The 18,764-nt window shown below is 37.0% G+C and overlaps 1 protein-coding gene across 5 annotated transcripts in view; it reads left to right on the top strand.

Moving 5' to 3' along the window:
* The window catches only part of PDE5A (phosphodiesterase 5A), a 142,110-nt gene that overhangs the window by 19,153 nt on the left and 104,193 nt on the right, over nucleotides 1-18,764 (top strand). For all 5 annotated transcript variants that reach the window (XM_030313153.1, XM_030313157.1, XM_030313156.1 and 2 more), the window contains exons 2-3: nucleotides 1,215-1,803; nucleotides 13,044-13,133. In XM_030313153.1, the coding sequence (XP_030169013.1) occupies nucleotides 1,215-1,803; nucleotides 13,044-13,133 (679 nt within the window). The remainder of the gene's footprint in view (nucleotides 1-1,214; nucleotides 1,804-13,043; nucleotides 13,134-18,764) is intronic.

The following is an 18,764-nucleotide window of genomic DNA, read 5'->3' on the forward strand; positions in this document are numbered from 1 at the left end:
TGAAAATAATACGTCATTGTAGAGTAGGGATTGCATTGTTTTTATTACGGAAAATTCTTTTAAATATCCTCAGAGGTAGTAAGTTTTTGTCTTTTGACAGGGAATTTGAGTTTGGGAAAAGAAAGTCTTATGCGTAAGAGATATTAAGTTAGTTGTTACTTTAAGGTTTTGTTTGGTTTGGTTTTATTTTGTTGGTTTTTCTTCTATTTGTTAGTTTTGAGAAGAGGGCTTAGTGAAAAGCAAGATCTAACTTTTAGAGAAAATTAATATTCTTATTTATCTTATAAATTTTCTTAGAAGCTAAGTTTCAAAAGAAAAGCTCCAAAAATGTCTAAAGTAATGGCACTATCAATTGGTATAAGATTACGTTTTGCCATGGGGAGTCATTTGAATTGAACAATCATTTGGCTGTATAGTGTGATCTGAAGTTTGTTTAAAAACAAATCGCCCACTGTGAAGCCTTTAGCTCAAAGGTTCGTTCGTTCTTTCTTTCTTTCTTTCTTTCTTTCTTTCACAGAAAGGTACATTAAAAACAAATAATTTAAATTTTCATGGGCAGAATTTTTAAAATTAGGTATTGCATACTTTTTAATTTTCTTCCTTTATACCAGAAGTAGATAATCTAGAAGAAGAGATCATTTTTACCATTGATGAACAAGCATTATTTGGATAATATTTACAGAAGTCTATAATTTTTCTACAAAGCAGGTCAAATTATTTATATTTTTCCCTTCTAAATCTAATCTGTATATAGCAATATGGATAAAATTATCTAAAATTAGACATATTAGCTAGCCAAATTTAGTTAAATATTTGTTTTAAATTTTAAAATGTTTCACTTCAGAACAAGTTATGTTTTAAACAGCGAACTGATTTTTGTACTTATGTTTTCCTCAGACTTTGTCAAATTTAGTGTCTTTTACTCTAACACAAACTGCTTTTGAGAGAAGCAGACTTGAAGCTTGATGCGTTATAAATCAGATATCTGAAAATCTATGTATATAGGCATCAGACTTTATTAAAATGTTCATTGTGCCAATTGTTCTCTACAGTTTTTCAAAATGAAACTGTCTTAAACAAACCACCTTATTTTTATTTTCTGTGAAAAATTGAATTACTATCTGATCAGTTTGCTGTGAGAGAATTTTTAGCAGTTTTCAGGGATAGCACCTTTCTTTCTTAAATATTTAATATGTCTGCATTCTGTTCTGCAGAGAAATGGTCAATGCCTGGTTTGCTGAGAGAGTCCACACCATCCCTGTGTGCAAAGAAGGTATCAGAAGCCACACAGAATCTTGCTCTTGCCCCTCGCAGCAGAGTCCCCGTGCAGATAGCAGTGCACCTGGAACACCAACCAGGAAAATCTCTGCCTCCGAATTTGACCGGCCTCTTAGACCCATTGTTGTCAAGGATTCTGAGGGAACCGTGAGCTTCCTCTCTGACTCAGAAAAGAAGGAACAGATGCCTCTAACCCCCCCAAGGTTTGATAATGATGAAGGGGACCAGTGCTCAAGACTCTTGGAATTAGTGAAAGATATCTCTAGTCATTTGGATGTCACAGCCTTATGTCACAAAATTTTCTTGCATATTCATGGACTTATCTCTGCCGATCGCTATTCCCTGTTCCTTGTCTGTGAGGACAGCTCCAACGACAAGTTTCTTATCAGCCGCCTGTTTGATGTTGCAGAAGGTTCAACACTGGAAGAAGCTTCAAATAACTGTATCCGCTTAGAATGGAACAAAGGCATTGTGGGACACGTGGCAGCATTTGGTGAGCCCTTAAACATCAAAGATGCTTACGAGGTAAGTGGGGAATCATTGAGATGGGGTAGCAGGATGAGGAGAGGAACATGGATGGAACATTGGACAACTGCTGGGAATGGTAGGGATATTTCAAGCTGAGATGTAACAGGATTACTGAATGTAGTAATTTGCACACTTACTTAAAATTGGTACGTATGGTAAGAACTTTCCCATCTTTTTAAATGCCAGGGTTTCTTTACTTGTGGTTGAGTCAAGGATATGGGCCCTAGAGAAAGCTTGTCTTGTTTTCTTCTTGGTGATAATTTAACATAGCTCATCTCATAGTTGTATTCTCTTTTTGACTATAATTATCCTTATCTATTTTATCTCCCAAGGATTTTACTGACAATCTAAAATGCTAGGTCCAAAACCTGTCAAAAAACAAAACCAGTAGTCTTTTTTCATTCATTTGTTCATTCATTTATCTATTTATTCAAATTAATTATATTCATTCATTTGAAGTCCCGTTGACACCAAAATCTGATTTTCTTTCTTTCCATATTTTCTTTCATTTATTTTATTAAACAAATAAATTTATGTCTTCAAAAAAATAGAAATTGTTGCTCTAAAATAGTTCAGCAGAAAGATTTGGTATTTCTTCTACTTTGCTTCAATTATATACAGGTCTTTAATTATGGTCTTAAAGACTACACTATATGATTCTTCAAATTTTTCATTTAAAATTATCTTTTTTATTAATAGAAATATGTTTTTTTAAAGATTTATTTATTTTTGAGAGAGAGAGCACAAGCAGGGAAGGGGCAGAGAGAGAAGGCGACAGACGATCTGAAGCAGGCTCCGCGCTGACAGCAGTGAGCCCGATGTGGGGCTTGAACTTACCAACCATGAGATTGTGACCTAAGCCAAAATTGGACTCTCAATCAACTGAGCCACCCAGGTGCCCCAGAATTATGGTTTTTAAATAAAGCATCTTAGGGACACCCGGGTGGCTCAGTCAGTTAAGTGTCTGACTCTTGATCTTGGCTTAGGTCATAATCTCACAGTTTGTGAGATCCAGCCCCATGTGGGGCTCTGTGCTGACAGTGCAGAGCCTGCTTAGGATTCTCTCTCCTTCTCTGCCCCTCCTCCAATTATGTGTGCGCTCTCTCTCTCTCTCTCTCTTTCTCTCAAAATAAAGAAACTTAAATAAAAAATATAAATAAATAAAACATCTTAATTGAATGGCACTTTGCTTATCAGGTATTTTCAAGCACCGTAATAGAACAATTGTTCTAGCTACCTACCATGTGGTACACTAAATATTCCGTGGCAATCCCAGTTTGCAATTCCTCTCTGTAATTTGAAGGGTCATTGCTTTTTTTATTCATCCCTGTATTCATGATAGCTAATGCAATGCCTGGCACATAGTCAAGTCTTTTTTTTTTTTTTAACATTTATTTATTTTTGACAGACAGAGACAGAGTATGAGTAGGGGAGGGGCAGAGAGAAAGGGAGACCCAGAATCAGAAGTAAGCTGCAATCTCTGAGCTGTCAGCAGAGAGCTGGGTGGGGGGCTTGAATCCACCACCCGCGAGATCATGACCTGAGCTGAAGTCAGACGCTTAACTGACTGAGCCACTCAGGTGCCCCAGTAAAGTCTTTTTTTTTTCCAAAAATTTTTAATGTTTATTTATTTTAGAGACAGAGAGACAGAGCACAAGTGGGGGAGGGGCAGAGAGAGAGCCAGAGACAGAATCTGAAGCAGGCTGCAGGCTCTGAGCTGTCAGCACAGAGCCCGATGCGGGGCTCAAACCCACAAACCGTGAGATCATGACCTGAGCCAAAGTCGGACACTTAACCGACTGAGCCACCCAGGCATCCTCCCAGTCAAGTCTTAATAAATATTTACTAAATTAAAATTATATAGTAGATAGGATAGGTAAGTAGAATAGAAAGGAGGTCATAATAGATGCCCAGGAAAATGTGGTAAGTTCAGGTAAGCAGGAGATATCATTAGTTGGGGAGATGAAGAAATGTTTCTTTGAGGAAGCACCGCTTGATATGGACCCTAGAAAACAGATAAGATTTGAATAGATTGGTTTGTATACATGGTGAAATCCAGATGTAAAGAGAAGTTGAAAGAAGCAACAGGGCAGGTGCACCACATGTCATCGTAGAGACATGTGTAGGTAATAGTGTAGACATTGAGGAGCTATGGGAGCAGAGCCTGGAGATTACTGGGGTCTTGAATGCCAGGCTGAGGGGTGTGTATGTGGACTAGAACCACGAGGGATAATTAAAGGTGGTTTGAAAGGGGGATTGCTATGATTCATACTGTGCTTTAGCAGGATGAATTTTACAGTGGTCATAAAATGAATTAGAAAAATTCTAGAAACTGGGAGGACAGATTATTGAATAGTGTGAGGCAGTGAGTACCTGAACCAGGACACTAGCCTTATGAGCAAAGAAAGGAGTGGATTTCCGATAAAGAAGTGGAATCTGTTGGAGTTGGTCGCTAATAGGAGTTGAAAGTGAGGGGAAAGGAAGAGGTAGGATGACTGAGGGTTTGAAGATGGGTGAGTAAATATGGTAGCCAGTGAGGAATATTGAGGGCAGGGATTTAGGGAAAGATGTGAAATCCTGAGGTATTTTCCAGAATCCATTCTATACAAGGAGTTTATTCAATTTTGATTCTTCTTGGAGCTCTCTCTGCAACTTCTATGAGCTCTGGAGCAACGTCACACCGTCGCAGACTACAAGCGGGGTATTAAGGACACAGCTGAAGGATTGCTGCCAAATTTGCAGAATTCCCTTCCTGTCTTAGGTGACAGCTGGGTTTCCACTTTTCAATGGCACTATAGTCCCAAGTACAGTAGGACCATAAATATGCTTCAGCTTCGCTGAGAAAGCCTTCATTTGTCTGCGTGGTTCTGAGTTTCTGCAGCCCTGAGAATTTCTTCACTTATATGCATTTTGTTTAATACGCTTACCATTTTTGACAGTGTCAGTTTTATTTTGCAGTTAGTAATGATTTAATTCTTGTACTGCTGTCTCAAAGGGGTCCATGTCCTTGATTTGCAGTGCTTCCAGGGTGAAGCGTCTTAGCCTGTGGATTCTTCATGTTGCTGCATCACCCTTGGCACCCTTGATCCGTGTTTATAGTGGCCCTGCAGAAGTTATTTGTGTCCCAAGGATTTCATTTAGAATTTGTGGGGTTGATCTGTGACATACAGTTTACATTGCTGTTGACAGTAGAAGTCAATTGGCTAATGGATAATTCATAATTCAGCCCCACCCATGATTCATATCAAAATAGTGTCTCATAGCCTTTTGTGAAAGTAGTCAGAATGCATTCTGTTTTCTGAATCCTACCTCTTTAAACATGCATCTGTGAAAATTACACCCTAAAAGCAGTATTTCTTAAAGCTTATTTGACCATAGAACCCTTGAAAAGTTGCGCAAAACCCCGAGGTGGACATGAAACATAATCATACTCAGATTGAAGCTAAAAATAAAAAAATAGTCTCATAGATAAGTCAGTTATAAGAAGTGGTCAACATTTGATTCATTTTTTAATACTTTGTGACAGAATGATATAAATGTGAGAAGTCATCTATTTTATTACTAATAAAATAACACATTCATTTATTTAAAATATAAAACAAGATCCATAACTTAAACCAGTGATTCTCAATCAGACCGCAAATACTAATGAGAGGGTATTTGCTGTCTATAGATAGATGTTCAATCACACATCATCTCCTTCTGCATCAGCCCATCATTCGTGTAACTTTCCTGAAGGTGGCACAGCATTTATTGATAATAAGATATTAAAACGTAATCATCAGAACAACTCAGGACAACTGTATAAATGTGTTTGGTATTCTTCTTCTATATGAAAACTAGGTATCATCTAGTATCTATATTGGATTGTGTATAGTGAAGGTTTTTCAGAGAAATTGACTCAGTAGGATACACATATATATGAGAAGAAGTTCATTACAGAAATTAGCTTACTGGATTATGGAGGCATAGAATTTCCACAGTCTGCCCACTGCCTGAAAGCTGGACAAGTAGGAAAGCCGGTGGTGTAATTCAGAGTCTGAAGGCCTGAGAGTTGGGCAACCCGTAGTCTAAGTCTGTTGTGGGTTCGAATCCAAAAGCCTGGGAACCAAGAACTTCAATGGAGAGCAGGTGGGCAGAAGAAGGTAGATGTTTCAACTTAAGTAGAAAGGATGAATTTGTCCTTCCTCTGCCTCTTTGTTCTATTCAGACCCTCAATGATTTAAATGGTGCCAACCTGCACTGGTGAAGATCTTCTTTGCTCAGTTTATTGATTCAAATGCTAATCTCTTCTAGAGACATCCTTACAGACATATCCAAGAATAATGTTTTACCAGCTATTCAAGCATTCCTTAGCTTAGTCAAGCTGACACTTAAAATTGACCATCACAGATTGCGTTGAACACCTAGTGTCATGCCCTACAGAACCCTCAAGATTCCCCAAGATTTCCTGTCAAAGGATTTATATTGTCAAAACACTCCTTTTTCTCCTAAGTCAACCAGAATGCAAAACTTAGACTCTTCTCCTGTTTCCATAGGACAGCCACTCCAGGTATGCTATGATTTCTAGGAAGAAGACTTGGAGGGTTTTAGGGGAGGGTCTCATTGCCATTCATATGGCCTTTACCATGTAGCTACTGTTCTTCCCCACCCTGATGACTTCATTCCTCCTTTTGCATTCCTTATCAAGATAAGTAAGTCTTTACCGTCTCTCACTTTGCACGTCTCACTTTATCAAGAAGTTTTCCTGAAGAACTGTGAGCCCTCTGGGGAGCCTGGGTGGCGTAGTCGGTTGGGCATCCGACTTCGGCTCAGGTCATGATCTCACAGTCCGTGAGTTTGAGCCCCGCATCGAGCCCTGTGCTGTCAGTTCAGAGCCTGGAGCCTGCTTAGGATTCTGTGTCTCCCTCTCTGCCCATCCCCCACTCACGCTCTGTCTCTCTCTATCAAAAAATGAATAAATGTTAAAAAAAATTAAAAAAAAAAGAACTATGAGCTCTCTCAAAGAATTTCTAATGAGTAAAATGATTTCCAAAATGAATTTTAGAAGAAAGAAGTAACAATATCAACTGTTTTAATCTTGATAAATCTACCAATCTGTCATGATCTAATTGCACCCCAAGGAACATAGTGTGGGAACCACTATATCTGTCTTTGTTTAATGTTCTAATAAGTTTTAGACATTGTCTTAAAAATGTCACTCTGTAAGAGAAAAATAGCTTATAAATTGGCAAGTCTACTTATGTTGTTTTCTGTTATTTTTACTTTTATGTAATTTCAAACTTAAGGGAAAGTTGTAAGTCTAGTAGAAGAAACTTCCATATACATTCTACCCAAATTCTCCAGCTGCTTATGTTTTGCCACATTTACTTCATCATTTTTTTCTTCCGTATATAATACATGTAAGTAATATGTGTATACTATTTTTCTGAACCGCTTAATAAGTTGGAAATATTTTTACTAAATTTTTCAGTGAATGTTTTCTAACTGGGATATTCTTTTATATAATTTGAATACATTAGTCCAAATCAGAATTATGATACAATGCTATTACCTAATAGTCCATAGTTCAATTTAGTCTATTGTCCCATTAATGTTCTTCATAGCTATTTTTTCCTCTAATCAAGGGTCTGATCCAGAATTATATAATGAATATGCTTGTCATGTGTCTTTAGTCTTCTTTAAATCTGGAATAGTTTCTCTGTTTCTTTATCTATCTGTACATATATTTTGAGAGTACAGGCTAATTATTTTGTCAAATTTTTGAGGAGACTCAAAGTAGGCATTTTGGGCAGAACCACAGATATCAATGATGAGACCTTGTTTGGGCTTCCAAACAACAGTCAGTTCTTCACTTTTCCTACACCAGGTGGATATCCTACAACCCAATTCAATTCTGATGCTAACTGCTAGTAGTTAGCACTAGCTACCACTCATAACTAACTGCTGACACTATACTACTACTAGTTAGCACAGACCCCACAGTCTAAAGACTCAATCCCACTAGATTGTCCACAGTTCCCAGTTCAGATACCAGCCACAAACAGGGCCCCCGAGCTACCCACATTTATGCCAACCTACAAATTAGGTGATTCCTCTTTCAGGTTCAATAATTTGCTGGAATGATTCACATAACTCAAGGAAGCACTATATTTACAATTACAGTTTTATTTTAATGTATACAATTCAGGAACAACTAAATGGAAGAGATGCATTAGGGCAAAGAATAGAAGGTGGGGGAACACAGAAATTCCATTCCTTTTCCAGGAGGTGCACCACAATCCTAGCACGTAGGTATCTTCACCAACCTGGACACTCCTCCAAACCTCATTGTTTTGAGGTTTTTTTCAGTCAAGGTTTCATTATGTAGGCATGACTGATTAAATCCATTGGCCATTAGATTGAATTCAATCTCCAGCTCCCTCTCCCTTCTCTGGAGGTCAGGGGTGGGGCTCAGAGTTCTAACCCTATAATAAGTTGATTGATTTTTCTGTAGCCAGTCCCCATCTGGAAGCTCTCTGGGGCCCACTCACTTATGACTCATCTCATTAGCATGAACACAGGTACAGTTGAAAGGGGCTTGTGTTGACTATCAAAAGACTTTCCTGTTACTCAGGGAATTACAGGGATTTTAGGAGCTCTGTGCCGGAACCTGGGACAAAGACTAAATATATATTTTATTAAATACCCACAGTCTTCTCAACATATGTTACCAGGAAGCATGTGATTTTGATTTATCCCAGTGTTGATGTTAATTTTGAAAACTTGGTTAGTGGTGTCTACTAGGTTTCTCCACTATAAAGGTACAGTTTTTCTATTGTAATTAATAAATCTTATGATGAGGTACCTTGATATTGTGTAAATATTCTATTCTTCATGAACCTACATTTGGTAATTTTAGTATCCATTGATTCGCTAAAATTTGGTAATTTTAGTATCCATTGATTGCTAAATATTCTATTCTTCATGAACCTACATTTGGTAATTTTAGTATCCATTGATTTGCTAACTCCATCATAACGTCTATATTTTTTAGTTCTCATGTAATGAAGAGTTTGCCTTCTTTATTCATACATTCCTTTATTTCACTATGAACTCACAGATTTTTGTTTTGTTTAATGAGTTATGATCTGTTATTATCTTTATTTATTCAAATTCTCAAATTATATCCAATTCGCCAGGCTCTGTGTCTTTTTGTTATGTTGCCATCACTCTGGGTTTTCTTGCTTTCTGGTGGTCTGAAAGTTCCAATTGGCTTAACAATATGTCCCAGGCTTATCTTATACTTTCCCTGTCCTAGCCCTAGAATCATTCATTTCCCAAGGAGCTCTGGTTCCTTTCATTGGAGGAAATAACCAAGATAGAAACCAAGATGTGAACACTAGATGTGTTCATTACTTCTGGTATGTGTTTGTTGCTACCAGTATGTCAGTAGACAGAGCTAGGAAAAAAATATGTAAATATACAACACATGCCTATATTTTATTTATTTTTATATCAAAGAATTCTTAGTGATACCTTCAACACCTCAAGGTGCATTTTGTTTCTCTTCCTCCTTTTTCTATTGGGTGTTTCCTTCTCAAAAAATGAAGACCCAGGCTTCCTTATCTTTACATATTTATGCATGTTCAAACCAAGTCCCAAGCTCTTTACTCCTTTCTGTAGAATCTGGTGTCTCTCCCTTTAGGCTGAACAATTTCCATTAGCACTTCTTATAGTAAAGGTCTGGTGGTGACAAATTGTCTCAGTTTTAGTTTATCTGAAAATGCCTTTATTTTGCCTATATTCTTGAAAGATATTTTCACTGGATAGACAATACTCAGTTAATATTTTTCTTTCAACATTTTAACAGAGTTTTCCCATATTTTTGGTCTTCACTTTTCTCATGAGAAGTCAGCTATCCTTTGTATTTTCATCTTATGTTTCTTATGTATCATTTTCATAATATGTGTGTAAGTTTAAGATTTTCACTAACTTTGGAGAAATTTTGGTCTATGTCTTTAAGTATTTTTCCACTCCATTCTCTTTCTTCTCTTTGGGACTCCGATGATATATATGCTGGACCACTTGATGATGTCCCAGAAAACACCAAGGCTCTGTTAACTTTCTATAGGCTTTTCCCCTCTTAGTCCTTCTGATTGAGTACTTTCTGTTGATTTGTCTTCAGGTTTGCTGACCCTTTCTTATTTTGTTCTTCATCTGCTATTAAATGCATTGATGAACTTTTCATTTTAGACATTGTAGTTTTCAGCTCTAGAGTTTCCATTTGTTGTTTTTTAAAGTTTTTTTTTATAGTTTCCCATCTGTTCATTATTACCATGTTTTCCTTTAAGTCCTTAAGTACATTTATAATAGAAGCTTTTAAGTCCTTGTCTGTTAATTCTAACATCTGAATCATTTTTGAGTCATTTTCTATTGACTACTTTTTCTCCTCCTCACTATGGGTTGCAGTTGCAAGTTTTTGTCACATGTGTTGTGATTTTTTATTGTATGCTGGATATTGTGGATGTTTTCTTGCAGGGCATTTGGATCATATCATCCTTCTTTAAAAGAGGGCTGATATTTGTTCTTGTAGGTGGTGAAATTACAAATGATCATTTTGGTCCTGCCAGAGTTGGTGTTATTGTTAAGGTAGATCTATTTTTGTTTTGAATACTGTCTTAAGGAATACTCCTCCCCTCCCCCCACCCCTTCCCAAATCAAGGGTATGGTCCTTACTCCTAAGTAAGGAGTACTTACTCCTTTCTGTGTCTCAGCTGAATGCCCAAGGTGCTTAGTGAGGTCTCTCCTCTGGTTGAGCTGGAGCTCCAGTGCCTCCAAATATTTACCTAATTGGTATCACCATTCTGCTTTCAGCCTTCAACACATAATTTTAGCTAGTTCTCTTAGAGCCTTGCTCTATACATGTCTGAAGTGAATAGCCACTCAGTCTTTTGCCACTCCTTTTACCCCTTCCCCTAATTCCCCAACATAGCTCTCTTATTAGGTACTTTGCCTTGCAAATTTTAGCCACTTTAGAAGCCCTGAATTCCTTTCAGTTGCATTTGGAACTGTTACTGCACTTGTGTACCACCTACCTTCTTGCCAGCAGGAAAATGCCCCCGGAAGAAAGCCAGAGTATTGCCTGGTTGTCATGTGTATTCCCCATTTTCATGGTCTGTAGTTTAGCTGTCTCATATATTTGTCTAGTCTTATATTTTTCAGTAGGAGGGCATGTCTGGTACCAGTTGCTTTATTTTAGCAAGTGGATATCCAAGGCTTATTTTTTTTTACACTGTTCTCATAAACAGTCTAAGGAATAATCATGATAATAGTACCGCTCCATTTTTTCTTTGGTGTTGGCCGGAGCTAGAGCAGTTAAAAGTTCTCTATGTGTATTGCCTTTGCCCTGAGTGCATTGTTAGGAAAATTCTTTGAGATGACCAAATTCACCTAAGGTGAATTTGAAGCATACATTATTCCCACCTCCTTCAATGAAATGAAATTTAGGCTGCTGTTGATTTTAAGCTCTTAGTATGCCCCCAAAGCTGTGAAAGTCCTATTGTCAGTCTGTCAAACTCTATTGCTTTGATTAGATAGTTGAGTTTGGTTCTCTTCTTTATCAATTGGTCTTGTAATTTAAATATTCATTAACAAAAATTGCTGAGGATGCATTTTATTCATATTTTGATTATTAGCTTGTAGAATAACCCACTACATAAGTTAATAATTTTTTACCTCTTTAATTCATCAATATCAGTATCCTGTCTGCCTTTTTAGATACATTCCAATATAGTATGTTATTTAAGAAAGATTTTTTTTAAATATTCACCCAAAGTTTTCCCTGTGTCTCAATATAACTTTGAGCATGTTTGCAAAAAAAGGCAAAAATGCAGTACTGTTTATTTATAATCTAAAATATTTATACTGATTTTCCACTATTTTATAACTTCTGTCTGGAAATTGTCTTTAATGCCAAGTTCGACTTTCTTGGGAAATTTGGCCTCATTTCTGACCCCAGTTGATGGAATCTAGTGTAATCATTTACTTCATTCACAGCTTTGGCTTTACATGACTTGACTAATTAAAAAAATAAATAAATGACTTTCAAAGATGAGGATTTTCCATTGTGGCTATTCCATGTTCTCTGAAGGGAATTCCAAAAACAGAGCTTTTAGAGCAATGTTGCTATAATTAGGTTGAGCATGTAACTTCCCAAGACTATTGCTTTGAGGGGAACAACACTCATTCTGGTATGTTTGTTTCCATTCTAATCTTATCTCATATAGTAGTATCTGTCCATTTCACCTAGTGTGTTTTCCCCCTCACTTACAAGGTTTGTTTTAAACTATGATAACCTAAAAATGATCACATTTGATAACGGTGGTATTATTTGTTAATTAATTCCTTCATTTATTTACCAAATGCTTTGGACTTCTTTTGCTAGTGTTGGGAATACAGTGACAAACCCCCCCAAAAAAAAAATCCCCTCATAGAGTTTATAGCCTAACTTTAATCTTCCCAATCTAAAGTTCAACAAAAATAGCCTGTACCCTTCTTTAATTGACCCACATTTAGAACTTTTACACCTCTCAGAAGTCCTTTGTGGTTATTGGATGTGTATGATATAATTTGTAAGAAGAAAAAAATACAAAGATTAAGGAGTTGTTTACAGTCTGATTGAGGCCATACAGCTTGTTTTAATACACATACACATGAAAATATTTAAAATTCCTATGAACACCTGAGATAGAAGACAGAATACTGAGGTAATATATAAACAACCATTATATGGGAAGTAAAGTCAATATTAAGCTGGTCACTTTGGAGCTGGTAGGTTTTATAGGAAAAATTTCAGAGCAGAGATGCTTTTCTTTAGGATGGCACAGAAGAATCAGATAGCGAGATGGGAACAGGCAAATTGTATTACAGAGGTGGAGAGTTGCCGCTTTTTTGTGAGTCTAAGGAATGCTATCTAAATCAGTTAATATTTTGAATTTCCATTATTTCTGAACATTTGTTTGAGTCTGTATTTTTTTGGTTCTCATAAACACTAGCTACTAAAAAATATAAATTTATCTTTGTCAAAGATGATATGTACTTACTTAGATGATTTGATGTCTTTCCCAATGATAAAATTGTCATTCAGAGCAACAAGGTAAGTTGAAGGTTAGATTTTTCTAATCTTATAAATCAGAAAAATCAAATCTGTCCTTGAACAGGTCAGTCATTAAATTGAATTTATTTTTTTTTACTAGGATCCTCGGTTCAATGCAGAAGTTGACCAAATTACAGGCTACAGGACACAAAGTATTCTTTGTATGCCGATTAAGAATCATAGGGAAGAGGTAAGCCAATTTTCCATTTTGTAAAAGGTCATTTGGAAACACTTTTCTTTTTGAAAAAACTTTTACTTTGCATGTTTATGAAATAATACTGTAGTGACAAGTTAATTACAAAGAGCTTAAATATTCTCCTAGATTTTTTTTATTTAGACTTTAGATAGGGCTGAATCTTGATAGAGACTTTACTTTGACTTAGAAATAGATTTCAGACTTTTTATTTCCTTACCTCACTACCCCACCACCACCCTAGGACCTTATTCTCTTTTACGATACATAATTGTGATTGTGGTTAGAATCAATTTATTTCATATTATATTGGAAGCATCTGAATAATGTTCATTTCATAAATGGTTATCCAATTGTAATGGTCATCAGCTGATTTTGTGGGGAGGCATTCAAAATGAGGTTTTGAAAACATGAAAATTGTAGCTAATTCCAAGTACATTTCATTGTGAAATTATAACAAGCAAATGAAATGTTTTGGTTTATATTTCATCTGACTAGAAGGTTTAGATTCTGTTAGCACTAAATTCCCTCTTCACCCATACTTATTTGAAAAAAAAAAAGTTAATAAATTAACAGTCAAATTGTATGTTTCAGTTAAACGTTTTCAGTCCTGACTGCACATCACAATCAACTGAGGAACTCTAAAATACTACCAATTAAATCTGACTCTCTGAGGGCAGTGTGTAGACACTGATATGTTTTTAAAGCTCTCCAGATAATTCTAAAGTGTAGCCAGGGTTGAAAATCACTACTGGAAGTGAAAACAAATAGATTGGAAGCACCCACACTGGGGCATCTTAACCTTGGCTGCACATTAGAATCACTTGGGAAATATTGAGAAACTTTAATGCCCAGGCTTCACCAGAAATCAGTCTCTGGAGTTAGGGCCCAAGCATCAGTATTTTGACATTCCCAGGTGATTACAACATGCTGCTAGGTTTGAGAACCACTACCATGGATACTAAAAACACTTCGATGCTGCTGCTTGATATATATTCAAATTATGACATCTTTCCTTTCTCTCCTCCATCCGGTCCTTTACCTAGTTCCATTGATTTTCACTGTTGGAATTTTTCTCACTTCAGTTCCTTTCCTTTCACACCTATTGCCATAATTCAGATATTGAAGCAGTGCTTGAACTTTTAAAATATTCTCGTAACAGGCTTCTCTGTACTTGCATTCAGTTTCCCTTCAGTCCTCCCTGCTATATGCCCTGGGAATTTTCCTAAAACACAGCATTCTAAACCAGTGCTTCTAAGACATGAATGTGCATATGAATCACATAGGGATTTTGTTAAAATGCAGTTTCTGAATTCTGTAGGCCTAGGTGGGACTTGAGGTTCTTTTCTAACAAGCACCAAGTTGATGCAGACAACCCAAGTCTGCAGATCACAATTTGACTAACAGGATCCTAAACAAGTTATTTTCCAGTAGTCTAAAATAAGTTCTCAGTGTCTTAGAGTTGCTACTTGGTTTTTTAAAGGGGATAGTTAGACCCAAAGTCACTAAAAGTACTTGCAGTTAAACCATGAATATGAAATTAATTAATTAACTACTCAGTTGATTAATTAATTAGTTAATTAATTGGTTAATTATGTGGGTGAATAAATAAAATGGAAAATGCATGGACTAATGATGGGTTGCCAGATATAGCAACTAAGAAGTATGTCCCTTGCAATATTTGTGACGTAGTTAAACTAAAAATTACTTGTCGCTCATCTGAAATTAAATTTGACTAGCTTTCCTGTATTTTATCTGATAGCCGTAGTTATAAACCAAGAGCTAGGATTCTGTGCACTTGAGAAGACTGTATTCAGCTTCCAGTTAGTTAAGTATATGGGAAAATTGTGATCCAGAAAACAACTTTGTACTGGCCAAAGACTCAGCCTGAATCATTCTCTGATTAACTTCTCTTTCTAAATAGTGTGAACAATCTCACCAACATTGGGGATTGGGGGAACCCATGAGAATGTGCAACAAAACCACCAGGGCAGAGTGAGTGGGACCACAGGATACATGTGTTTCTCTCTTTATGACTACCTGTGAAGATGACTTAAATTAAAACAAGCAAAAGGCTGTATTGAGGTATAATTTAACACAATAAAATTCATCCATTTTAAGTGTATGGCTTGATGAGTTTTGGCAAATGTGTATACAGACATGTAATCATCACTGCGATCCAGATACAGAACATTTCTGTCACCTCAGATATTTCCCTGTACTCCTTGCAGTTGATCCCATCCCCCTCCCTCCCTCAACCGCTAACCCCTAACAATCACTAGTCTGTTTCTTGTCACTATTGTCTTTGCCTTTTCTTAGAATGTCATATAAATGGATTCCTACAGTATATAGTCTTGTGTGCCTGGCTTCTTTCACTTAGTATAATGTTTGTGAGATTCATCCATGTTGTTGCAAGTATCAGTAATTTGTTCCATTTTATTTTATTTTATTTTATTTTATTTATTTTTTTTTTATTTATTTTTTTTTTTAAATTTTTTTTTTTCAACATTTATTTATTTTTGGGACAGAGAGAGACAGAGCATGAATGGGGGAGGGGCAGAGAGAGAGGGAGACACAGAATCAGAAACAGGCTCCAGGCTCTGAGCCATCAGCCCAGAGCCCAACGCGGGGCTCGAACTCCCGGACCGCGAGATTGTGACCTGGCTGAAGTCGGACGCTTAACCGACTGCGCCACCCAGGCGCCCCTTATTTTATTTTTTTAATGTTTATTCATGTGTTTTGAGACAGAGTGTGAGTCGGGGAGGGGCAGGGAGAGAGGGAGAGGGAATCCCCAGCAGGCTTTGTGCTCTGTCAGCACCGAGCCTGACTGTGAGATCATGACCTGAGCCAAAGTCAAGAGTCCTGTGCTCAACTGACTGAGCCATCAAGGCATCCCAATTCCTTTTTATTGATGAGTGATTTATTCCATGGTGTGAATATACTAGTTTGATTATTCATTCATTGGTTGATAGACACTTGAATTGTTTCCAGTTTTATGAAAAAAGCCACTATTATGAAAGAAGCCACTGTGAGTGTTTGCATACAGGTCTTTGTGTGGACATAATGCTTTCATTTCTCTTTGGTAAATATATAGGAGGGGACTTGCTAGGTCATATGGTAGGTGTATGTTTAATTTTATGAGAAACTTCCAGACTCTTTCCCAAAGTGGCTGTACCACATGTGTTCTTACCAACAACATAAGAGTTCCAGCTGCTTCACCTCCTTGGCAACATGTGGTATTATCAGTTTTTAAAACTTAAGCTGTTTTAGTAAGGATGATTTGAATTTGATTACGTGAATATATATATATATATAATATATATATATATATATATATATATATATATATATATATGAATATATATATATAACCCCACTCTCAACTAGGGCTGTCTGCTTACTTCCAGATCTGATTAAAGTGGGTCCAGCTACAGGTCCCAGATTGTGATTGTCCAGAGCTCTCCCTCAGATTCCTGCTAGGTTCCTGAGCAAACTTAGTCTGCCTGCCTCCATGTCCCTTCATCCTCTCCTGCTGTCTCTGCTTTACCCTGTAATGACTAGATAGGAAGCCAGGGCTCTTCACTGGTCTTCACAAAAGTTCACTCACACCAAGCATTTCATGGAACAAAGAAACCTTCAGTAACTTTACTAGAGACTTAGTAACGTTATCTAAAGGAGGGTTTCCAAACACAGATTTTAAAAGGTCTTGCTGACTATCCCCACTCTCTACCTTCTCCCACCTGCTCCCTCTCTCCCATACTGGCACCATGCAGTTCAAAATTATTTCCTGTGAGAATCATTTCTTCAGAGAAAAAGGAATGAAGAGAAACAGAATAGAATCCTCTGCTATGCCAAAAGAAAGAAAGAAAGAAAGAAAGAAAGAAAGAAAGAAAGAAAGAAAGAAAGAAAAAGAAATTTGGCTGACAGAACCAAGGCCAGTAAGAAGATGCAGTATATGACTTTCAGAATTATCTTCAAATTTATAGCTATGTAGACAAACTCAGGGCAATGTTACTTTTGTGTACATAAAGAAGTACTCTTTTTTCACAAAGTTTTTGAAGTTAAGGTGGAAGGCACAAGTAAAGCTTTGGAAGTAATTGCCTTTTTTTTTTTTTTTTAAGTTTATTTAGTTACTTTGAGAGAAAGAGTTCGAGAATGCACCCCTGTGAGTGGGGGAGGGGCAGAGAGAGAGGGAGAGAGAGAATCCCAAGCAGACTGCATGCTGCCAGCACAGAGCCTCATGCAGGGCTCAATCTCATGAACCGTGAAATCGTTATGAGCAAAATCAAGAGTTGGTCCCTTATCCAACTGAGCCACCAAGGTGCTCCTGGGAGTAGTTGTTAAGACTGCTGGCTCTGGGCTTGAATCCCATTACCACTCACTTGATAAGTACCCAGGTTGCAATTAGTTAATCCCTTTGTTTTTCGGTTTTCTCATCTGCAAAATGGTGTTATAAAAGGACCTAACTCCTAGGGTTTCTGTGAAGAACAGATGGGTTCATGCATGCTAAGGGCTTACAGGCACACTGAAAGTGATCAATAAATGTTATGTTTTAAAAGGAGACCTAGAACTAACAGAACTTTTAGGAGAGATAAGGAATGATATAATTATATGAAGAGGTCATTAGCCACATGGTATACCCAGCCAGCTAGGGCCAAGTGATAACCAGAGCAGTCCCTGCCTTAACCTGATCTGTTGCCCCCTAACTTTAAGCTTAAAAGAAAAATGCTTTTCACTGTTTGTGCTCATAAATAAGGTGAAATCAATTTGGTGTTTTCCCTTTTGTTAGTCCAACTGTATTGAGTAAGCCAACGCCAATTCCAACTAATTACCAGGGAACCTCAAATGAGGTGTGATTTTATAAACAGTCAGTAAATAGTTTATTTTACTGATTGTTCACAAAATGTCCTGGTACTTGTTAGTGACCAGTGTCTTAAGGCATAGACACTGACGCTGGAAAGCTGCTTGAATGGAGAAGCTGAATATTGAATACTAAAGTCTGAACTATAACATAATACAGAAAATTCAGGAAGAGTTTTATGATTCAGAAAATATTTAATTTCCTTATTTGCCTCGTCTTCCTTTGAAATATTTCAACTAATTAAAAATTTTCTGGAGTCCTTTTCATTAATGATGTAATCTTAATGTGTGATAGATAGAGCAATGCTTTTTTTAGAAATCAGGATCATAGATATTGCTAAACTTCTGTGACAAAAATTTTTGAAAAGAATTGTAGTGGGTAAGTTTTTGCAATCTTCCCCCGTCCTGCTCCCTTCTAAGAGAATGGGGTTAATGCACAAAGTGGCGGGGGCGGGGGGGGGTACTGAAGAAGCTTGAAGAGGCTAAAACAATTTATTTTGGAAAGGTCAAAGAGCTGTTGGCTAAAGAAAATAAATGAAGATGAGAAGAGGAAGGGTCAAGGGAGAAAAGATAGCCAGCCCAGGCTGTATATTAGAGTGGTTTGAGGACTGTGGGGTATGAACTTGGAAATAACTGCCTATCCTGTGGAAACTATTCTAAGGACCTGGCATATATATTAATTCATTTAATCTTCCTAGCAGCCATAAAAGGTGGTCATTATTTGTTCCTACTTAACAGATGGTCACATAACTAAAAACTGGCAAAGCT

Source organism: Lynx canadensis, chromosome B1, assembly GCF_007474595.2.
Source record: "Lynx canadensis isolate LIC74 chromosome B1, mLynCan4.pri.v2, whole genome shotgun sequence".
In the NCBI taxonomy this organism is placed as follows: Eukaryota; Metazoa; Chordata; class Mammalia; order Carnivora; family Felidae; genus Lynx; species Lynx canadensis.